This window comes from Sus scrofa, chromosome 1 (genome assembly GCF_054392235.1).
Source record: "Sus scrofa isolate SSC_HxYL_T2T_F1_AM1 chromosome 1, Sscrofa_HxYL_maternal_Yorkshire_Landrace_v2.0, whole genome shotgun sequence".
In the NCBI taxonomy this organism is placed as follows: Eukaryota; Metazoa; Chordata; class Mammalia; order Artiodactyla; family Suidae; genus Sus; species Sus scrofa.
In genome coordinates, this window is record NC_139383.1 from 137529611 (window position 1) to 137553358 (window position 23748).

Sequence of the window (23748 nt, forward strand, 5' to 3'; positions counted from 1 at the left end):
GTAGAGTGTCCCAGACCTGGCAGCCTTGGAAGAGTCAGAGCTCTTGCTTCTGCTTTTAAAACATTTCTTTTTCACCAACAAATTCTACCTCCTAATCTCTTTCACACAGATGAAGCCCAGACACACATGTTCTCTCTTTATATTATCAAAATGGCACATGAACATCTAGTAACTCGCAGCCCGTGGTATATTTAGGGCCTGAGTCTGGAGCTGGATATGGGCCTCCTTCCATTGTTATCCAGGTAACATCTCTGAGGGTCTCTTGAGGCCACATAAGCAGGGGGGGCTCCGAAGTTTACCTGATTTCTCCAGCCAGTGACTCTTCCCCTGCCCCACCCCCAACTCCAGCCTGCCAGGCATACCCCTGCTTGGGCCTCCTGGCATAAGAGATAAAATGCAAAAGGGGAACTCCCAGCAGCTGGTCCAAGAGATACCAGTGGGGATGGAATAGGAGAGACAAACATGTGGGGAAGCTCATAGGAGGAACAGAAGGAAATGCTGTTTACAGATTCTTAAGCCAACTGAAGTGCCTTCATCATTTTCTGTCTGGAAGAGAGATTCAGAGAGAGAGCTCAGAGCGACAGTTCAAGACAGGCATTTCCTGTGGTCAAGTGGATCCGAGCAGCCTGCAGTCATGGGACAGGGTGAGCCAAGCAGCTCTCCATGGGGCTTACTGGACTGTCTGTAGCTCCTCCATCATTACATGTTTTCATTAAAAGAAGTAGAATGGTGGGGTTCCTGTTGTGGCTCAATGGTAACCCACCCGGCTAGTATCTATGAGGATGTGGGTTTGATCCCTGGCCCCACTCAGTGGGTTAAGGATCCAGCATTGTCTTGAGCTGTGGTGTAGGTCACAGACGCGGCTCAGACTCTGTATTACTGTGGCTATGGCATAGGCTGGCAGCTGCAGCTCCAATGCAACTCCTAGCCTGGGAACTTCCACATGCCACAAGTGTGGCCCTAAAAAGCAAAAAAAATAAATAAAATGAAGTAGGATGGTGGTGGGAGTGATGATGGTATGACTAGGGTGGCAGGTGGGAGTGGGTGTTGATAGTGGTGGAGGTGATATGGTAGGGCTGTGGTGGGAGAGAGTAAATGGGTGCTGCTGCTGATGGAGGTGTGAGGGGGGTGACAAGTGCTGGGTGGTGGTGAAGGTAAGTGTTCTGTGACTCTGGTGGGGAAGGTAGCAGTAGGTGCTGGCAGCAGTGGAGGTGATCGTGGTGGGTTATGGTGGGGAAAGGAGGCAGTGCCATGGTGGTGAAACTGGTGGTGTGGCTGTGGAGTGGCAATAGAGTAGACTGTTGATGGTAAACTGGTCCATAGTGATGACGGTGGTAAGAGGGTGATGGTAGTTAAATCTGTTTATTTTCTTATCCTAGGATCATCATAACATGACTCTTTTCACTGGGTCGTGGTACCTCTGGACGATAAATCTGGGAAAGCACAGGGGTGTCAGAGCCTCAAGGCGGTTGGGAGAGAAGGGAGGTAGGAGTCAGGAGTCCAACTGAAAGGGACAGAGGCAGACATTAAGCAAGAAAACAGGCAGAAGCAGAGGATACAGAAAACTCAAGGGCATCTGTTAGAACATTTCCAAGTCCTCTTTGTGGAATGAGGGTAGCCTAAGAGAATGTTTAATACTTAACGGGCCACCTCCTGGTCTGGTTTTTCTGGGCCATGGGAATCGTAGGTCTTATGAGCCTTTAGATGCAAGAGTCACATGCAACCTCAGATGAGTTGGTTCTACTTTCTGGGCCTCCCTCTTCTCATCTATGAAACAAGAGGATTAGACTCAGTAATTTTATTTTATTGTATTTTATTTAATTTATTGATTTATTGATTTATTGTATGTGTGTGTCTTTTTGCCTTTTCTAGGACCGCTCCTATAGCATATGGAGGTTCCCAGGCTACGGGTCTAATCAGAGCTCTTGCTGCTAGCCTACACCAGAGCCACAGCAACACGAGATCCAAGCCATGAGTCTTTGACCTACAGCACAGCTCACGGCAATGCTGGATCCTTAACCCACTGAGCGAGGCCAGGGATTGATCCTGCAACCCCATGGTTCCCAGTTGGATTTGTTTCCGCTGCACCATGACTGGAACTCCCTAGACTCAGTGATTTTTTTTTTTTTTTCCTAATGTCCAAAAGTTTATTTTTCAGAAAGGTTTTTTTTTTTTTTTTTTTTTTTTTTTTTTTTTTTTTTTTTTTTATTTTCCCACTGTACAGCAAGGGGGTCAGGTGATCCTTACATGTATACATTGCAATTACATTTTTTCCCCCACCCTTTCTTCTGTTGCAACATGAGTATCTAGACATAGTTCTCAATGCTATTCAGCAGGATCTCCTTGTAAATCTATTCTAGGTTGTGTCTGATAAGCCCAAGCTCCCGATCCCTCCCACTCCCTCCCCCTCCCATCAGGCAACCACAAGTCTCTTCTCCAAGTCCATGATTTTCTTTTCTGAGGAGATGTTCATTTGTGCTGGATATTAGATTCCAGTTATAAGTGATATCATATGGTATTTGTCTTTGTCTTTCTGGCTCATTTCACTCAGGATGAGATTCTCTAGCTCCATCCATGTTGCTGCAAATGGCATTATGTCATCCTTTTTTATGGCTGAGTAGTATTCCATTGTGTATATATACCACTTCTTCCGAATCCAATCCTCTGTCGATGGACATTTGGATTGTTTCCATGTCCTGGCTATTGTGAATAGTGCTGCAATGAACATGCGGGTGCATGTGTCTCTTTTAAGTAGAGTTTTGTCCGGATAGATGCCCCAGAGTGGGATTGTGGGGTCATATGGAAGTTCTATGTATAGATTTCTAAGGTATCTCCAAACTGTTCTCCATAGTGGCTGTACCAGTTTACATTCCCACCAGCAGTGCAGGAGGGTTCCCTTTTCTCCACAGCCCCTCCAGCATTTGCCATTTGTGGATTTATTAATGATGGCCATTCTGACTGGTGTGAGGTGGTGTCTCATGGTAGTTTTGATTTGCATTTCTCTTATAATCAGCGATGTTGAGCATTTTTTCATGTGTTTGTTGGCCATCTGTATATCTTCTTTGGAGAAATGTCTATTCAGGTCTTTTGCCCATTTTTCCATTGATTGATTGGTTTTTTTGCTGTTGAGTTGTATAAGTTGCTTATATATTCTAGAGATTAAGCCCTTGTCAGTTGCATCATTTGAAACTATTTTCTCCCATTCTGAAAGTTGTCTTTTGGTTTTCTTTTTGGTTTCCTTTGCTGTGCAGAAGCTTTTCAGTTTGATGAGGTCCCATGGGTTTATTTTTGCTCTAATTTCTATTGCTTTGGGAGACTGACCTGAGAAAATATTCATGATGTTGATGTCAGAGAGTGTTTTGCCTATGTTTTCTTCTAGGAGTTTGATGGTTAGACTCAGTGATTTTAAAACCAGTTCTGAAAATTATCTGATTATGTTCTCAGCAAAGACTGAGTAGGGGGGAGCAATATTGTGGGTTTTAGTTATTGCTTTTGGATTGGGACCAGAAAAGGAAGTCAACCATGAGAACAAGCATTGCTCTTATTAATAATAACAGTAATAGTTCTACTTAATGTGACTTACTCTCTGTCTGACACTGTGCCCAGTGTATTACATGCATTATCTTTTTGGCTTTCCACAACCCTGCAAGGAGGGATGGCTATTCTCTTGGAAATTTTAAAAAAAATTTTTTTTCCTTTTTTTGGTCTTTTGTCTTTTTAGGACCCCACCGCCCATGGCATATGGACGTTCCCTGGCTAGGGGTCAAATCAGAGCTGAGGCTGCTGGCCCACACCACAGCCACAGCAAGGCAGGATCCATGCCACGTTTGAGAATTACACCACAACAGCTCACAGCAACCCAGATCCTTAACCCACTGAGCAAGGCCAGGGATGGAACCCTCATCCTTATGGATACTACTCAGTTTCAATAGCCCTGAGCCACAATGGGAGCTCTGGGATGGTTATTCTAAGGAAGAGGACACTGAGGCTAAGAGTGGTTAAGTTACTTGCCTGGGGTGGCACAGCTAGTAAGTTGAGCCAAGGATGTGAACCCTGATGTCTCTTAATTTCTGTGGGGTTTTTTGTGGGGTTATTTTGGCCGCCCCTTGGCATACGGAATTCTCGGGCTAAGGATCAGATTTGAGCCTCAGTTTCAGACCTACACTGCAGCTATGGCAACACCACATCCTTAAACCCACTGTGCCAGGCTGGGGATCGACCCTGCGTCCTGGAGCTGCAGAGAAGCCACCAATCCCATTGAGCCACAGCAACTTTGAAACCTGGTGTCTCTGACACTAAGGTCTCTGCTTTTACTGATACTGTCACATTGACCTAGTCTCCATGACTTCATCCTTTCCACAACAGGCCTAGGGATCAAGTGCTGTGACTTCCAGGCAGCGAGAAACAATGCCGAGCACCACACCCAAGACATCAGCTCCCAGCGTCTTACAGTGAGGAGGGGGCAGCCCTTCACCATCAGCCTGCACTTCCAGGCTCCAGTCCACACATTCCTGAGCACCATGAAGAAGATAGTCCTCGTGGCACAAACTGGTGAGTAGGGCAGGCCTCAACCTCTTTGGAGGACAGAGGCGGGGGGCATCTTTCCCTAGCTCCCTCTCAAGGGACCAAGGGGCACCTGGGCCTCAAAGAAGGCCTGCCCACCAGTAGCGCCTGTGAACATGAGGTAATATGTGTAATAAGCAGCAGTTATTATGATTCAGAAGTTGAGCATTATCACTAAGTGTTTCCTTTGGGTTGCAAATACGGTATGTTTTTTGGAAAAGCCTGAATGGAATTTAGGCTAAATACAACATTTAATTGCTACTACTTGCTGAATCTGTACTACATGTCAGATAAGGCCAAGGGCTTTACCTGCAATATTTCATTAAGACCTCACGTGGGAGTTCCCGTCGTGGCGCAGTGGTTAACGAATCCGACTAGGAACCATGAGGTTGCGGGTTCGGTCCCTGCCCTTGCTCAGTGGGTTAACAATCCGGCGTTACTGTGAGCTGTGGTGTAGGTTGCAGACGCGGCTCGGATCCCGCGTTGCTGTGGCTCTGGCGTAGGCCGGTGGCTACAGCTCCAATTGGACCCCTAGCCTGGGAACCTCCATATGCCGTGGGAGCGGCCCAAGAAATAGCAACAACAAAAACAAAAACAAACAAAAATAAATAAATAAATAAAATAAAATGTTAAAAAAAAAAAAAAAAAAAAGACCTCACGTGGACCCTGCAAAGGAGGTACTGTTGCTACATGAACGTCATACACTATGAACTTCTTCTAGATGTCGGTCCATGGGAGTTGAGGACCATGCTCTCCCATCACCCTTTACGGCTTCCCATTTCTGGCTGGGCAGTTTTCATTCTCCTCCTCCAAAACTAATTCTCCCCTGCTCCACCTTTGTGATATTTCATTTTGTTACTCTGAGCTGTGGCCAAGAGGTCCAAGTGATTGATGCTCCTCCGTGTGACTGCAGGAGAGCAGCCTTCCCAGGACAACAGGACCCAAGCCACGTTCTCAATTTCCAGTCTGGGGGATGCGAAGTCATGGAGTGCAAGGGTCAAGGAGAGAGATGACCAATCCTGGACCATCTCTGTGACCACACCCGCAGATGCTGTCATTGGCCACTACTCACTTCTGCTGCAGGCCTCAGGCAGGGAGCAATGCCTGGGCCAGTTCACCCTCCTCTTTAACCCCTGGAGTCAAGGTGAGTTTGGACCTGGGCCAGCCTGGGCTGCCCAGGACTTAAGTCCTAGGAGCTGAGGCTCGAGTGCTGCAGATACCAGAAGACAGTTCCCACCAGGACAGCACCAGCTCTCAGCCACCGTGGCACCTGCTCCCTGAATGAACGGTCTCTCAGACCCAGGGTCCTGTGTTAGCATGGGAAGCAGCCAGGGGCTGTTGAAAGCAGAGGCTTATCTGGTGCTGGCTCAGGCTATTTGGTCAAAAGAGTGAGACCCACTGAAATGACCATGGGAAACTACCGTTTAGTGTAACAGGACAGGGGCCCAGAGCAGCAAAGTGCTTCAGGAATGGAGGCAACCTGGGGGAAGGGCTTCTCTCTTCCCTCCCTGGGCTCCCAGAGTCTGTCTTCAGTCTGTCTGTCTTTCTAAAATTTGGGGGACCCTCTTTAACAAAAAGAACACAGAATTTTGAATTGTTCAGACCCCTCCCAGTTTGAGCGGCAAATCAAACAGCCAGCCTCCCACAGCTCAGCAGCCTGGAGAGGGTGGTGCTTTCCTGGGGGCCGGGGGCCTCCTTCGGCCCAACCAGTGGCTACCTAGGGTAAAGCTCAGCCCTCACTGCCAGGGAAAGGGCAGCAGACCTGACTGATATGCCCCCGACGGGAACCAAGAGATCATCCTCTCTTCCTTCCCAGCCCAAAGATTGAGTCTGTCTCTCCTTTTTGAATCTGCCACCCTACACCTTAATTCTTTGGGCTCTGTGAAGGGGTGTTTGAAGGAATGGAAGACAGCTTCTTCTGGCTTACCTGTCCTTGCTACCCCAGAAAATCCTTTTCTCTCATGAGTTCACTGCGAACCCAAAGAGGACAAAGCAGGGCTGGGGACAAGGGGCAGTAGAAGACATCTTCCCAGGTTCCTGCAGCCCCTATCCCTGGACCCCCCCATTCCTGACACCCTTTCTGTGTGGCCCCTGAATCCCACTGGGTGCCTGTATCCACTTCCCTTGCCCAGGCTGGGGTTCTCCAGCACCCCCTCCTTCAGATGGCCCTGCCTGTCCTCAGTCCAAGCCCTTTGTTCCTGCTCCAAGGGGGGTGACAGGTGGAACATTGGGTGGGCACTAGTGTCCATCCAAGAACCCTTGCCCCAGGTGAGTGAGTGAAGACTCAGGGCACCCTCAGCTGGGGGAGGCCCCATGGCTCTCTGCACAAAGACAGCAAGACCCTCAAACTGTTTCCCCCCAAAGCCAAGGCTTTAGTGTATCTGCTTCGCTGGCTCTGAGCACACATCCGTAGCTAGCCCTTGACAATCTGAACAAAGATATAGCAAAGACAATCCTGGGACAAAGCCTGGTTCTTAGGGAGCTCACAGCCTTGACCCTGTGCCAGGATTCCCACCTCCATGCTCAGCTTGTAGGGACTGCATAGAGAAGGCCTCTCTATGTGGGTGTACTTCTGAGTGTGTTGCAGGGAGGGTGTCTGACTGGCTAGGGGTGAGTTTTTAGCCCTGCTTATCTGGGAGGGAAGAGATTTTCAGAGATTACCTGGGATTTGGTCTCATTTTAGCATCCTTGGTGATGGGCTTCTCCTGGATTTGAAAGGAAAATTCATATCCTGTAATGAAAGCTGGAGGCCTATTCATAAGCAGGAAACTTTATAAAAGGGGGGGGGGGCAGAGAAGAGCAGGGGGTGCGACCTGTGCTCTGATAATGTACTTCCCAAAGCCTGCAGAGTTTTGGGCCAAACACCTCAGTTTGAAGCAATTTCCAAAGAAGTGACATCCAACTGACTTTATGGGCAGTACTCAAAACAGAGGGGCAGAGGTCCAGGGCTCCTTGGGCACATAGTTCTGTGATCTTAAGCCCCAGGTTCTTCAGGGCTTCCTGATTTCTAATATCTCATCCTTTGCTGCTTTGTGTACTCTCATCCTGGTTGGGTGAGAGTACTCCCCTGGAACCAGTCTAACCACCCCACAACATCCCCCACAACAGGCAGAAGGAGACACTTGGCAAGCAGAGCAGTCCCCTCTACCCTGTTGCTCCCAGCTTCCTAGAGTGGGCAGTGGCTTCCTTAAGGCCCCCACCCTCCTCATGCTCCCCAGTCCAGGCCCTTGGATGAGGACGGCAGGAGAGGAAGCCGGGAGAGACCATGGGAGTCCCAGGCCCACTTGGACACCCTGGGTGGAAACCAGTGGTCTGGCTGCTGCTCCACATGGCCCCACCGTCCCCTCTGACCTGTCTCACAAGTCTCATCTTCCTGTCTGCTCACCCCTGTCAACAGCTCTGATTGGCCCGTGGGAAGCTCCCTGGGCTGTGGCCCAATTCTCTCTCTCGGGCCGGTAGCCCGAGGGCTGCAAGTATCTCTGGGCACCAGTAGGCCCTTTAAGGTTGGCCTCTCCTGTGCTGGCTGACTATGAGGGCCACCGGAGCTGACCCAGGGACTCTGACCGCTTCCCCACTTTCACCAGAAAGGCTGGGTTCCACTGGGGAGTGAAAAGAGGGTGCTCTTCCTCGGTCCCCACCAGGCCTGGATCAGAAGGGAAGGCCTGCAGCCAAATCTGGCCTGAGCAGGCAGGCAGAGGCCTGGAGGTGGAGGGTAGGCCTGGCACTCCACACACCCTCACTCCTGCCTGTTTCTCTCCAGAGGATGCTGTATTCCTGGGGAATAAGGCTCAATGCAGCGAATATGTACTGAACCAGAACGGCCTCATCTTCACGGGCACAGCTGACTGCATCGAGGCCATGCCCTGGGATTTTGGCCAGGTATGGGGGCTCCGGGGAGGGCAGGAAGACAGTGATTGCCCCATAACCTTCAGGGCTCAGGCCAAACAGAGCAGGCAAGTCCCAAAGCCCCGATCACGAGGGCATTTCTTTAGGCAATTTCAGCCACATGGTGCCTCTCTTCCCTCAGGGCCACATTAGACCATCCTCCTCCTCAACTTCCAGAGTTATCTTCCTAAAAGACCATGCAAATCAAACCTCTGTTAAATCCCCACCATCTACAGGATAAAAACCAAATTCCCTGGGTTGACATAAAAGGCCCTTCACAGCTAGGCCACTGCTTCCCTTTCCCAAGAGCCACCCCATGCTCCAGCCCCTGAACATGCAGGCTGATTATTCCCTCTGCAAGTACTACCCTCCCTCCCTTTTTCTCTGGAAAACTCCTACTCATGTTTTGTTTTATTTTTTTTGTTTTTTGTTTTTTGCTTTTTAGGGCCATCCCACAGCATATGGAGGTTCCCAGGCTAGGGGTCGAATCGGAGCTACAGCTGCCAGCCACAGCCACAGCAACGCCAAATCCGAGCCACATCTATGATCTACACCACAGCTCATGGCAACGGCAGATCCTTAACCCACTGAGCGAGGCCAGGGATTGAACCCACAACCTCATGGTTCCTAGTCGGATTCACTTCCCATGCGCCATGATGGGAACTCCCTACCCATCTTTTAAGGCCTTCTGAAAGGCTTCCCCCACCCCCAGAGGCAGACTGAATCTTCCCACTGTGATTGCTTCCTTAGTTGCTGAGCTCTAAGTAATCTAAATGGCTACATGTACCCCCCAACTCCTAATTGCAGGGTCCTCAAAAGCAGGCTGCAGTGGTTTCCTCCCCATGCAGTGCAGCTCTGTCAGGAGAGTGGGAGCAAGTTACATGGAAAACAACAGAGAGGGGACAGGAAAGGAAAGGACACCGCCCTGTGCTCAAGAGTTCACACTCAGGAGAGACAGGCAACAGAACAGGCAAAGGGCTGGAGTGTCCGGCACAGGGAACCAGGGGGCCCCAGGGGAGGGAGCGAAAAGCCAACAGATCTCCAGTGGGACAAGGCAGGAAGGAGTGGAGCCTGAGTCTTGGAGGAGGAGGGAACAGGCTGGCATATGGGAGGAGAGCCTGAGCTGGACACCCTCCATCACAGCCCTCTGTGATCCTTGCAGTTCGAGGAGGATGTCATTGACCTCAGCCTGAAGTTACTGAGCGTGAACAAGCAGGTGGAGGAGTGGGGAGATCCTGTGCATGTGGCCCACACCTTGGGCACATTGGTGAGTGAGGCTGGGTCGTAGTCGGGGAGGGGGGCGATGAGACAGCATTCTTCCCACAAACCAGCCCCACCTCTACGGCCCTGGGCATCTTCAAATCACAAATGGTCCCCTCCTCCCAGGGTGTCGGGGACAGTCCCTGGAGAAGGGTCTGAGTGAGGAGGGGCGGACAACAGTGTCCACAGGGCAGAGAAAAGCACAGGGAGGTGTCATCCCTCAGGACACAAGCCAGTGAGAACTAAAAGTGGCCTGGATTTGCTCAGAGCACTCCTCCCCCCTGCCTCCCGTCCCCCAGCCCAACCCTGGGGCTTAGGTCCTTCTTACCTAAGGTGCTCCAAGGAACTTGTTTTCTTTTCTAAACGATTCCCATGAAGGTGGCTTGGTGCTTTCTCGTCGTCCTTAAAGTCCTTTTGCAGGGGTAACATGTTTCCATGTCCTCATGTGGCTCCATCCTCCCTTCTGGAGAGGTAGGGAGGAAGCAGGCCCAGCCCATGAGGAGGAGGAAGCTTCTGACATGGATGCAAGGGCCTGGAGGCCCCAGGTGCAAACACTCTCAAGGCATTGGGCCGGGCGGAGGTGGGGCAGGGGAAGGAGCCCTGAAAGCACCTGGCAAGGGGCAGCCCTCCTGCTGCTCATGTGCCCAGTGTGGTCCTCAAACCCCAGAGGGCTTGTTGAAGAGGACCCTGCACCAGGTGTCATCCCTGGAGGGTATAACCCCATGGGCAAAGGTGGACCCCAGGAACATGCAGGTTTAACAAGTTCCAGGTGACTCCCATCCATGATGGTCTGATCACCACATAAAGGAAAATGAGCCCCCCTCCCCTGCTCCCCTATAACATCCACACATCTCCCCAAACAGCTGCAGGTGCTCAAGGAGAAGAGTGTGCTGCCCACCTCGCAGATCCAGACTGCCCAGGAAAAGGCCTTGCTGTACAAGCGCCGGGGTAGCGCACCCATCCTGCGGCAGTGGCTCACGGGCCTAGGGAGACCCGTGTACGAGAGTCAGGCCTGGGTATTGGCTGCTGTCACTTGCACAGGTATAGAGCAAGCGTGCCTGCTGCACGTACACATCAGCTCAGCTACTGCACAGTGTCTGCTCTGACTCTTGGGTTTTGCCCCGTATCCCCCACCCCATGTTGGCCAGAACCTCCAAAAGCAGGCCCTGCCTGCTCTCTGCAGCGTTTCCCCACTCTCATCACACCCATAACTGCTTCCTGTGCATCATCTTTCCAAGAAGCCAGCTCCTCATCCTGGCTACCTCCTCCCAACCAGCTTCAGCTCCTTTTCCTAATCCAGCAGAGCTGGGATCATCCGGTGAGCTCTGCCCCCAAATTCACTTCTCCCTGAAGCTCCCCTGTCCCGGCCCCAGAAAAGCAAGCCCCAGTGCTCTGTTGTGTATCCCGTAAGCCTCCCTGTGCTGTCTAACTCTTAGGTACCTCATTTCTCAGCCTTGATCTGGCCTGGGTGTGGTGGGTGTCAGTTCTAACTTCCCAGTGCCTGTGCCCCTTCTCTTTCCACAATGTCACCTGGCATTTAAGACAGCAAAAGTGGCCAGTGTCCAGAGGAGACACTGAAAACACGAGCCACACTGCCCTTCTCAACCCAGGCCTCTCTGATACCCTGATTTTGCCCCTTTCCACGTAGTGCTGCGAGGCCTGGGAATCCCTGCCCGAGTTGTTACCACGTTCACTTCAGCCCAGGGCACCGGTGGGAGCCTACTGGTGGATGAGTTCTACAGCAAGGAGGGCCTTCAGAATGGAGAGGGCCAGAGAGGCAGAATCTGGTGAGAAGCCTGACGGGAATGCGGGCCCAGACCTGGAAGGCCCCAAATTCTCTAAGTGTCACCTGTGGGAACCTCCCACCCTGAGTGGCCCTGCTGAGAGTAGGCCTTCCTTGGACACTGCTAATTAGGGCTGGTCCTGGCATGCACGCCCCTTCCTGGGAGCATGGCAACTGCTCTTACACAGCCTCCTCTCGCCTCCATAGTAATGACTCTGTCATTTCTACAACCTCTTCAGGACTCTTTTTCTTACTTGAGTTCTTCCCTTCAGGATCTTCCAGACATCCACGGAGTGCTGGATGAAACGGCCTGCTCTGCCCCAGGGTTATGACGGATGGCAGATTCTGCACCCTAGTGCCCCCAGTGGAGTTAGAGGTAAAGTCTGGTAAAGCCAGCGCAGAGCTGTGTGAACACAAGGAGTCCTTCTGAGGGGAAACAGGGACAGCCAGGAATCCAAAGGGGGTCTGTATCCCCTAAAACAGGAGATGCAGTAGGAATGACAGTGGCTGGGGGAATGCTGACCTCATGCCCACGGACTCAAGGGAACAAAGGTGTCAGCCACCGTGGCCACCAGGCCCAGGGGAATCTACCCCCTCAGAGCAACAGGCAAGGGAGATGATCTCAATGAAGGGCAGAGGGTCTTAAGACAGCTTATAGAGTGGGACTCCTGAGGTTCTGGATGTGGATGAAGAGGGTATCAGGGAAGGAATCTTGAGGAGCCACATAAAGGACAGCTGTTTTGTTCCCAGAAACAGAACCCTCACAGAGGTGGGCACATAATAACGACTCAATAAAGGCAACCCATTTCTATCACATCCATAGTCTAAGCGGGCTTAGGAACTCCTGGTCGCAACTGTTCTTCCCTGAGGTACTTAGCTGTCCAGTTTCTGAAAGAGCTTCTGTCATAGGCCATGACCAAAAAGCATTGTCACTCAATAGTGAATTTCAGGAGTTCCCGTCGTGGCGCAGTGGTTAACGAATCCGACTAGGAACCATGAGGTTACAGGTTCGATCCCTGCCCTTGCTCAGTGGGTTAACGATCTGGCGTTGCTGTGAGCTGTGGTGTAGGTTGCAGACGTGGCTCAGATCCTGCGTTGCTGTGGCTCTGGCGTAGGCTGGCAGCTACAGCTCCGATTAGACCCCTAGCCTGGGAACCTCCATATGCCGTGGGAGCGGCCCAAGAAATGGCAAAAAAAAAAAAAAAAAAAGTGAATTTCACCTCGGCAGTGCCCTCTCAGAAATTTCACCTTCCTAGTGCCCACCTCTGACCTTGATCCCAAGGGAAGGACAATAGAACGTAGGAGGTGGTGCAGCTCTGACCCAAGTCAGGATCTGGGTGTGGTTCCTCTCGCTTACCAATGCTTCTCTCCCTCAGTTTTGGGGGAATGTGATCTGGTCCCAGTCAGAGCGGTCAAGGAAGGGACAGTGGGGCTGACCCCTGCGGTACTGGATATTTTTGCCTCTGTAAACGCCTCATGTGTGGTCTGGAAGTGCCGTGAGGATGGGACACTGGAGTTGACCGAGTCCAACACTAAGTATTGTGGCAACAACATTAGCACCAAAGTTGTGGCCAGTGACCGCTGTGAAGACATCACACAGAACTACAAGTATCCTGAAGGTAACGGACAGGAAAGGGCCCCGGGCTTCTCAGCACTGGAAATAGCAACAGAGGGAAAGGGATGAGCCAGACACATGCAGGCCAGAGAGAGGTGCAGTGCTTTCCCCATCATAGAAAACAGGCTTTCTCAACCCTGTTTGACATTATTCACATTCTGGACCAGATAACTTTGTTGTGGAAGCTGTGCATCATAGGACATTTAGCAGCATTCCTGGTCTCTCTCTGCTAGATGTCAGCTCTCCCTCCACTACCACCACCAACAGTGACAACCAGAAATGCCTCCTGAGGAGTTCCCTTCACGGCTCAGCGGTTAACAAATCCAACTAGTATTCATGAGGATGTGGGTTCAATTCCTGGCTTCGCTCAGTGGGTTAAGGATCCAGCATTGCCATGAGCTGTGGTGTAGGTCGCACATGCGGTTCAGATCCCATGTTGCTGTGGCTGTGGTGCAGGCCAGCAGCTGTAGCTCTGATTTGACCCCTAGCCTGGGAACTTCCATATGCCATGGGTGCAGCCCTAATAAATAAATAAATAAATAAATGCCTCCTGACATTTCCAGATGTCCCCTGCGTGCAAAACTGTCCCCAGCTGAGAAACATAGCTAGAACGGAGCCCACTTAATACCAAGCCCAGCTGCCAGGCAAAGTCTCTCTCTCTTGTTCTCCTTCAGGGCCTCCAACCTGTTCTTCCCTTTGTATTAGTTAATGGAGCCCATCACCGTCCACCCATTTGTCCTTGAGCCATCCCTGTCACCACCCCACAGAACCCTCACAACCCATCCCCTCCCCACAGTATTGGCTATATATCACCCAGGGCCTCATCTTCTCTTGTCCACAGTATTGCAGCAGCCTCCTAAGTGGACCCCCACCCCCAATCTCTCCATCATTATTTCATCTCCAAATTAGAGTTTCCAGAATGAGCTTCCAAAGACACAAATGTAATACTGTTACTGAATATTCCTACTCCAGAATATTCCATAGCCTCCCTTGCCCTTGGAATAAGTCCAAATTCCTTCACTTAGGAAGATTCAAGTGCCTGCAAAACTTGCCTCAGAGACAGTGTGACTTGTACAATACTAACTGTTCAAGGGGCCAATCAATAGCACTTGAAGAGCTTGGGCCTTGAGTGACTTAGAAGAGATAGGCTGTCCCTGTGGTGGGTCTGCCTAACACAGACCTTTTAAGCTAAAAATGGCCCTAGAGGTTTGCAAAGCTCTTGTGACTTTGACATTTGAGCAGCAGTGGGTAAACGAATCTTAATCCTGGGCTTTTATTAGAAGGGTCTACACCTGCTTGATTAAGAGGCCTGCTTTGTTTATTCCGTTTTTCAGGATCTCCTAAAGAAAAAAAGGTGCTGGAGAAAGTTTGGAAAAACAGAAGGAAACATGGGAAAGTCCGTGACGTCTATCCTCCCAGTCTCGAGACTGGCGATCCTCTCCACTTTTTTTTGGAAGCGCCCAGCTCCCTACCTCTGGGAGGGGATGCCCGAATCTCCGTGAACTTGATAAACCCCAATGACTATGAGAAGGAAGTGAAGCTGGCACTCGGGCTGCAGGCGGTGTACTACAATGGCGTCCTTGCTGCCACACTCTGGAAGGATCAGTTTCTCCTCACAGTCGAGGCCAACTCGGGTAACTCGCCCCCCATCCCCAGACACTCCACACCCAGCTCCCACCCAGGCAGGCACCAGCCATGTAGCACCCTCTGCAGATCTGAAGAGATGGCTTCTAGCCACAGGTGTGCGCTCTCTGTCTCTCTCTCTCCCTCTCTCTCCCTCTCTCTTATTCTTTACTGAGCTTCACACAGAGGAAAAATGCCCATGATTGCAGTTGTGTAAGTAAACAGACCACGGAGCAGTGTAAGTGTTTGCTAAGGTAAACAGAGCACAGTGGTAGGGGAGCATCTCACCCAGGCTGGAGCACTGCCCTGGATCTTGAAGGATGAACACAACAGCATGGGAGAGAAAAGTGAGTCATGGGCATTTTAGGTTCTTCCTAAAAGGGACATAGGCCCAGGTTCTTCCTCCTCTTTAATATTCTTTTTTTTTTTTTTTTTTTTTTTTGTCTTTTTGTTGCTATTTCTTGGGCCGCTCCCGCAGCATATGGAGGTTCCCAGGCTAGGGGTTGAATCGGAGCTGCAGCCACCGGCCTACGCCAGAGCCACAGCAACGCAGGATCCGAGCCGCGTGTGCAACCTACACCACAGCTCACGGCAATGCCGGATCGTTAACCCACTGAGCAAGGGCAGGGATCGAACCCGCAACCTCATGTTTCCTAGTCGGATTCGTTAACCACTGCGCCACGACGGGAACTCCCTCTTTAATATTCTTATTGGAGTCCCTGTTGTGGCTCAGCAGTTAATGAACCCAACTAGCATTCATGAGGACGTGGGTTCGATCCCTGGCCTCGCTCAGTGGGTTAAGGATCCAGTGTTGCCATGAGCTTGGGTGAGCTGTGGTGTAGGTGCAGACGTGGCTCAGATCCCACGTCTATGGCTCTGATGTCGGCCTGCAGCTACAGCTCCAATTTGACCCCTAGCCTGGGAACCTCCACATGCCTTGGGTGCTGCCCGAAAAAGACAACGACAACAACAACAAAGATTCTTATTTAATTGTCTGGGATGGAATCTAGGCACTGGTATTTTTTTCAAAGCTCCCTATGTTATCCTACAGTTGCAACTAGAGAAGTTGTTGAAACTTCGCTGCACACGAGAACCATCTGGGAGAAGTTTGATGCTCACCCTGCATCCCAGACCAATTAAGTCAGAAACTCCACAGTTTGACCCAAACACCAAATTTTTTATCCTTGGGTTATTCCAATGCGTAGGCAATAGAATCAGTGGAATAGAGCTTGTCTATAGGATTGCAGCAGCCCCTGACGGCCCCCTGCCTTTAGTCCCTCCAAGGGCAGAAGGTGAGGAGTGGAGGCGGGGTCAGGTTGGGGAGGGGTGTGAGAGCCAGAAGGGGCCAAATCATGAAGAGGCTTGTAGATCCTGCTGGGAGTTTGGGTTTCATTCTCACGTAATAGGTGAAAGTTTTTAACCAAGGGTGTTGATATGTTTAGAAATTCATTTAAAAAAAAAAAAAAAAAGAACTCTAGAGAAGAATGGAAGGGGTCATATTATGTGGTTCTCAACCTTGCCTGCATGTTGACTCACCCAGGGAACTTTAAAAGTACCGATGCCTGGGCCTCACAGATGTGATTGATTTGGGGTATGGCCTGGCACTGCAGTTGTCTTATAAAGCTTCCCATGTGACTCTTAGCATGTATTTAATGTTGAGAACCACTGGATTAGAGGTTGGAAGGTTTTTGTAATAATCGAGCCAAGAAAGGAAGGACAAACTAAACTGGCAGCACGTTTTGAATGAAGTCATACTAAAGAGGTGGGTCAGATTGCGCTTGTGTATGTGGGGTGGGGGCGGGGAGACTCCAGTTTGGGTGCTCCTCTAGAGTAGGGCAAATGGGCGAGGGCAGGTTTGTGGGGAGAGGATGAGTTCTGTTTGTGGCACGTTGGGTTTGAAAGCCTGTGAGACCTTCCAGCTGAGGCAGCCTGTAGGCAGCTGGAACTCCAGACCTGGTATTCAAGATAATGCCTGAGTGGGGACTGGGGAGGAGGAAACCTAGGCAGCACCAGCAAGTAGGCAGCAGTCAGGGAGAGAGCAGAGTAAGACACTGAAAAGGCCAAGAGAGGAAAGGGGAGCCCAGTAAGGTCAGCAGAGAGGCCACAACAGTTCAAGGCTGAAAAGCATCCACTGACAGAGAGAAGCAATGGCGAAAGCGAGCCGAGATGTGCAGGCCTTCCTGGAAGAATGGATGAAAAAAGCAGAGAGGCTGGGTGGGTAGTAGTCAGCCAGAGACACTGGGGAGAGGGAGGGTGTTCTTTGTTTCCTTTTAAGATGAGAGAGAGCAGAATCTGCTTACATACTGTGAATAAGTAGAGAAAAAAAGACTGAAGCCTCAGGAGAGATGGGTTATAAATGATAGTGCAACCCTTGGGGAAATCAAAGGCAACTAGAATCAACATAGCTCACATTTATGGAGCACTTATTTTTGGAAAATATGATGTTAAGTGTTCTATATATGTTAGTTCATTTATCCTCACAAAGACCTTATGAGGCAAAATCTATTATTAAACCCACTTTATAGATGAGGAGACTGAGACACAGAGAGTTAAATGGCTTGGCCAAAGTTACAGTAGTTAAGCAGCGGTGGGGTCAGGATGGGACACAGATTTAAAAAGTAAAGGACAGGACTTGGGAAGGGGAAGAGGGGACAGTCCATCCACCTGGGAGGGGTGACAGCAGGGGTAGGTGTCTATATCTATAGGTTGGGGATCAGACCATGAGCTTACCAGGATTCCTCAAAGACGAAGGATTACTTCATTTCTCTGCAAAAGGGAAAGGGCAGAAGCAGAGAACAGGGGGAGACTAAGCAAGCCCACATTCAGCCATGGCTTAGTGGCAGGTCTGAGACCAGCACTTCACATGCACTGTCTCATTAACCACAAGCCATCCTGTCAGGTAGACATTATGATTAGACAAGGAAACTGAGGCCCCAAGAGTTTCACTTGTTCTAGTTCCAGGGACCTTTCCACTGCACTGATGAAGAGGTCACCCGAGGGTGTTGGTGGTGACAAGTGGCTTCTTGAGTGAGTTCAAATCAGAAATTGCTATAAGGAATGAGGCATTGTTCTGGCTTCAGTGAGGTCCTGACTCCTTTGTATAATGTGTGAAGTTATTAGGGGTGCAAACACCCATCCCTTGGCACTGATTCCACCAGTCATGTGTTTCAGCTAAGAAAAGACACTCCTTCCTGTCCTTCTCCAATTTTGAACAAAACCCACCAGAGAATACATTGCTCAGACTCACCGCCATGGCAACGCACTCCACGCTTACCTGCTTTGATCAGAAAGACATCGCCATTTGCAGGCCACAACTTGCCATCGAGGTAGGAACCAGTCCTTACCCAAATTGCCAGCATTTGCTGTTACTCAGGTCCCCAATTCAGAAGGAACAGGGCCCCTCAAGCTTCAGAGAAGCTGACTGTGCTGAAGAGCTACCAGGAAAGGCTGGGTTGGGAGCTCCATCTCTTGAAAGAAATGGTTTCTTATCTATGCTATTAAGGTTTAAATCTTCCAACTTTAGTTGATTAAGGTTTCTAAAATTGGGCGTCTTCCCAGTTGCTGCCTCCATACTTACAGGAATAATAATAGCCTATGTTTATTTACCATTTTATACATGTGTGTATTTTCACCTTTTGCTTAATACAAAAGTCATGGGAGGTGGACAGTTCCCATTATTCAGATGAGAAACAGTCCCAGAGAGCATCATGCCCACAATCAGAAAAATGGGACATTTTAGAGACTTAGGGCTGTTGGTCAAGTCCTCTTTCCACATGTCATCTGGACCACAATGAATGTGACCTGGTCTCTGCTCTGGAGGAGGTGAGACTTGGGTAAGGGAGACACAACATGTGGTCTTCTATGTCAGTGCTGTAACAGAGGTACAAGGTCACTCTGAAACAAGTGGAGTCAAGTGGTGGGTTTGGGAAAGACTTCATGGAGGAGGTGGCATTTGTGCTGGGCCTTGAAAAATAGGTAAGCTTTCAGTGCAGAGGTGGGGGAAAAATTACAGGCAGAAGACTGAGTAAAGGGGCCCAAAGGAAGAGGGCCTGAGGGGTGTGCTGGGGCTGGGATGTCTGTTATTGAGGGGAAGAACAAATGAGCCTGGGGGTGGGGGGTGGTAGGTGGGGGTGAGACCCTGAAGGGTTCTGAATGCCAAGTGAAAGTGAATTCTGAAGACAATGAGTGAAGGAAAGGCACCTTCAGAGATGGTCAGTGATGGGTCACGGGGGAAAGTAAATGCAGAAAGACCAGGCAGAGGGGTAGAGAAGTCAGCTGTGGTGCCTGGGTGAGGATGGCAGAGACAGGAGAGTAACCAAGGAGGGTACAGAGAGGGTGGCCAGGAGAGGAAGGGAGTGACTGCAGCTCTGTGCTCTTGGCATCTCCCACAGATGCCAGAGACAGCAGTGCAGCATCAACCCCTAACGGCCTCAGTCAGTATCCACAACACCCTAGATGCTCCCCTGAATGACTGTGTCATCTCCATCTTCGGAAGGGGCCTCATTTACAGAGAGAAGAGCTACAGGTAAGAGACCTCAAGCTTCTCATCCCACAGAAACCTCTCAAATGGTCAGAAAGGCAGGGATCCAAGATTAATAGCTGTCTTTAGGCTGTGTTCATGAAGACAAATACCCGCCAGAGTTGAACCAGAGTATTAGGGCCTCTCTCATCCTGGGGTCACCAACGTCTACAGGGCTGCAGGGGTGTGGGAGGCTGTGTGCCCCTTGGGCACCTGACACTGTCTGCTGCCCTGGTCATGCAGCAAGAGTCCAGGTACTGCTGGTGAATGCAGGCGAGGGGTTCAGGGCTGGGTGAGAGCAATTATCACAGGGAAGCTAGGCTGCCCTCAGTGTGGCCAGAGTGCTGCATTCTACTAGTGATACTACAATACACCGTGTCATTTACACATTCCCTTGTGTTCCTCCCATTCCCCACTCTACTCCCACCACCACTCTTTACAGCCTTTTTAAGAATGTGTAAAATGTGTACTGTCGCTACATGAGCCTGTATTTTTAACTTAAAAAAGTGATGTTATGTCTTCTTCTTCTTATCATTCCGAACTATGTTTAAGATGCATCCACTTATGTCAAGTCCATTGCTTCTGCTACATAATCCTCCCATCACACACATCCCCCACTTGCTACCACACCACTCCACAGTGATGGGCACCCAGAGTGCCTCCACCTATCCTGTTGGAGTGAACATCGTCACACTTGGCCCCTTATACACTTGCTTGGGACCCTGTATGTATGGGGGTGTGTCATGCCCAGGAATGGAGTTGCTCAGTCACAGGCTCAGCATCCTACCATCCCCTCACTCTTGGGAATATCCATTTTTTCTAGTCTGAGAGAAATAAGATAATATTATTTTTCTAATTTGCAACTCTTTTTTTTTCCCACTGTACAGCAAGGGGGTCAGGTTATCCTTACATGTATACATTACAATTACATTTTTTCCCCCACCCTTTGTTAATTTGCAACTCTTAATATGTTTATTGGCCTTTTCCCTTTCCTCCTCAATATAATTTGTTCCTAATTTTGCCCGCTTTGCTTCTGAGCTTCTTGCCTTTTACCCTTGATGTGTGGGAGATCCCTGTTTGGTCTAGGTTATTAGTCCTTTGTTGCTTTTAGATGTTGCAAGTATCTTCATTCATTGTCCCCCCTCCTCTGGTGAATACATACGTATAGTTCATAGTTCATGATGCCTCCTCCTGCTGCCCCTGAGGTCTGACAGGTTGTCTGGTTGTTGGGCCACTGCCTCGGCCTCATGCAATTCAGTGAGTCACTCTTGTCCATAAGTTGAGAAGAGAGAGACTGCCAACATTTAACCAGGCTTCTGTGGTCTCAAAGATCATTTGTGGGGCAAAGCTCCTCAAAGGAAATCTGCATCATTCCCTCATTTCACCATAAGGTCCACAGGTGGCCAGGAGGTTGCTGAGGGGGCTCCAAACACCTGTGGACATTCTGACATCTTCTCAATATGTCCACCACACCCAGGGGAGTTAGCAATGTGAGGGTTCCAAAACCACAGCTTTCCCAAACACCCCAGTACTATTACCAAGAATGGGCCCAGACTGAAGTCATGGGTCATAAAAGAAACAACAGAGGCAACTCAGGAGCCCTTAGAATGGGATGTTTCTCTTCTCAATCATACAACTGCTCATCATAGGAGACTCCTGCCTTCAAACCTGTTTTAACAGCAAGGTACTTGGATGTCTATTTCTTCATCCCACCTCTTCAAGTAGGGTAGAATCAGTCACTGGGACCAGGAAAGCAATGACCCTGGGACAGATCTAGTACCTGCCTTTTCCTTTATTTTAGATTAAGTTCAGTGCAGCCTGGACGCACCGTGTGCACCAAACTCCAGTTCACACCAATGCACGTGGGGCTCCAGAGGCTCACAGTGGAAATGGACTGCAACATGTTCCAGAACCTAACCAACTTCAGAAGTATCACTGTAGTAGCCCCTGAACCTCCAGCTTAAACTTCCAGCTCCGCATCGCTCCCCCCAACAACCCCTTTGAATCTACAATTGAAAACCAAATGTGCTGGGAAGAGACACTTTGCTTGTCAGACAAATGAATCTCCGGGATGAGTCTAAGAGTTGGAGAACAAAATCAGAGTCCCAGAAATCAATAGGAAAGATATTCATTTCTATCACAAGGCACCCATGAAGACTAGCTGCTTAAAAGAGAAACTAATGGGCTTCAGGAATAAAAAGACTTTGTGGAGTTTCCTGGTGGCACAAGGAGTTAAAGGTCCATCATTGTCACTGCTGTAGCTTGGGTCACTGCTGTTCCCTGACCTAGGAATTTTTGCATGCCGTGTGTGTGGTTAAAAACAAAAAACAAACAAAAAAAGCCCCCTTTGTAAAGGTACTCCAATAAATAAACTCAGATTTTTCAAGTTCAGGGTTTTCTTAACCATTTTACTGCTCCCTAACACATTCATTAATTTATATGTAAGGAAAACAACCAAACATTTAAATTATTCTTATATTTCTGATGAAATGGGACACTATTACCTAAAAACGGGATCTTTTAGGTAATCCTTTGCTGTTTGTTTTTTAGGACTGAATGTGTGGCTTATGGAAGTTCCCAAGCTAGGGGTCAAATTGGTGCTGCAGCTGCTGGCCTATGCCATAGCCACAGCAACACAGGATCTGAATTGCGCCCAACTTAGACCACTAATAGCAACGCCAAATACTTAACCAACGAGTGAGGCCAAGGATTGAACCTGCATCCTCATGGATACTACTTGGGTTTGTTACCACTAAGCCACAAAGGGAACTCCATCTTCTAGTAAAGTCATTTTAAGATTACACTGACAGGTGCCATTCCTGACCATTATCCTTAAAGAGCCAAAGATGACTGAACAAAGTTATAAAATATACAACATAAGACCTGAGCACAGAATGATATTCTAGATTCCGCCATAGATAAGTCCTTATTAGAGTTAAATATCATCAAATATTAAATATAGCACAATTAAGTCTGATGATAATAACATGAATTTGGTCAGTAGAGAAATACACAATTATTAAGTATATAGAAAAGAGGCCCTATAAGAAAAGAAAAAAAAACTGAACTCCTTTTGTACAAAGTTAGGTTTTTTTTGGTTAACATTTTGTTGCTTTGGTACTCTCAGTTTTAGTTCTTTATAATACTTGTTAAAAGTACAGAATGGGGAGTTTCCACCATGGCGCTGCAGAAACAAATCCAACTAACAACCAGGAGGCTGCGGGTTTGATTCCTGGCCTTGCTCAGTGGGTTAAGGATCTGGTGTTGCCATGAGCTGTGGTGTAGGTCATAGACCCGGCTCAGATCCTACATTGCTATGGCTGTGGCGTAGGCTGACAGCTGTAACACCAGTTTAACCCCTAGCCTGGGAACCTCCATCTGCCGTGGGTGTGGCCATAAAAAGCAAAATCAATAAATAAAAAATGAAAAATCATTGCAATTCTCACAATAAAAAAATTTTAAAAATGAAAAAAAAAAATACAGAATGGCACTTTGTAAAAGTAAATTAAAACTCTTTTGGGGAGTTCCCGTCGTGGCGCAGTGGTTAACGAATCCGACTAGGAACCATGAGGTTGCGGGTTCAGTCCCTGCCCTTGCTCAGTGGGTTAAGGATCCGGCGTTGCCGTGAGCTGTGGTGTAGGTTGCAGACATGGCTCGGATCCTGCGTTGCTGTGGCTCTGGCATAGGCTGGTGGCTACAGCTCCGATTAGACCCCTAGCCTGGGAACCTCCATATGCCGCAGGAGCGGCCCAAAGAAATAGCAAAAAGACAAAAAAAAAAAAAAAAAAACTTTTGGGCGTTCCCGTAGTGGCGCAGTGGAAACAAATCCAACTAGGAACCATGAGGTTGCGGGTTTGATCCCTGGCCTTGATCAGTGGGTTGAGTATCTGGTGTTGCTGTGGCTGTGGCATAGGCCGGCAGCTACAGCTCAAATTAGACCCCTAACCTGGGAACCTCCAAATGCTGAGGGTTGTGGCCCTAAAAAGACAAAAGACAAAAAAACAAAAAACAAAAAAAAAAACCCACACAAAATCTCTTTGGACTTAAGGAATTTCAACCCCAAGTACACACTAGTCTCTCAAAAGAAAAGCTGCTGGATTTGGAAGGTATTATGCTAAGTGAAATATATCAGACAGAAAAAGATAAATACTGTATGATATCACATACATGTAGAATCTAAAAAATACAACAAACTAATGAATATAAGGAAAAAAAAGAAGGGGTTGGGGAGAAATGAATCAGCGGAAATGAATCTGACTAGCATCCATGAGGACACAGGTTTGATTCCTGGCCTCACTCAGCGGGTTAAGGACCAAGCGTTGCCATGAGCTGTGTTGTAAGTCACAGACTCAGCTTGGATTCTGCATTGCTATGGCTGTGGTTTAGGCCAGCAGCTACAGCTCCAATTCGACCTCTAGCCTGGGAACCTCCATATGCCATGGGTGCAGCCCTAAAAAGACAAAAAAAAAAAAAACAGCTGCTGTTACTGACTATATCTCA

General features: G+C 49.1%; 1 protein-coding gene across 7 annotated transcripts; it reads left to right on the top strand.

Moving 5' to 3' along the window:
- The first annotated feature begins 458 nt into the window (after positions 1 to 458).
- EPB42 (erythrocyte membrane protein band 4.2) lies at positions 459 to 21639 on the top strand. Of its 7 annotated transcripts, none has more exons than XR_014813813.1 (13): positions 459 to 644; positions 4366 to 4551; positions 5477 to 5707; positions 8324 to 8442; positions 9611 to 9715; positions 10572 to 10749; positions 11357 to 11495; positions 11764 to 11867; positions 12868 to 13110; positions 14441 to 15061; positions 15647 to 18055; positions 19121 to 19254; positions 21050 to 21639. XR_014813813.1 is itself a non-coding variant. In XM_013993102.3 (13 exons), the coding sequence occupies exons 1-13, from the start codon at positions 635 to 637 to the stop codon at positions 21210 to 21212; spliced, it is 2067 nt and encodes a 688-aa protein (XP_013848556.1). In that variant the 5' UTR covers positions 459 to 634; the 3' UTR covers positions 21213 to 21639. The 7 variants fall into 7 exon arrangements, 4 of the variants coding, with proteins under 4 accessions (XP_013848556.1, XP_020952692.1, XP_084830082.1 ...); XM_013993102.3 differs by having other exon boundaries at positions 14441 to 14740; positions 17901 to 18055; XR_014813814.1 differs by lacking the exon at positions 19121 to 19254 and having other exon boundaries at positions 14441 to 15206.
- The last annotated feature ends 2109 nt before the right edge of the window (positions 21640 to 23748 follow it).

Coding starts and splice junctions, on each gene's coding strand:
- EPB42 (XM_013993102.3), top strand. Junction 11,868..12,867: donor TGCCCCCAGTGGAGTTAGAG/GTAAAGTCTGGT, acceptor TCTCTCCCTCAG/TTTTGGGGGAATGTGATCTG. Junction 13,111..14,440: donor GAACTACAAGTATCCTGAAG/GTAACGGACAGG, acceptor TCCGTTTTTCAG/GATCTCCTAAAGAAAAAAAG.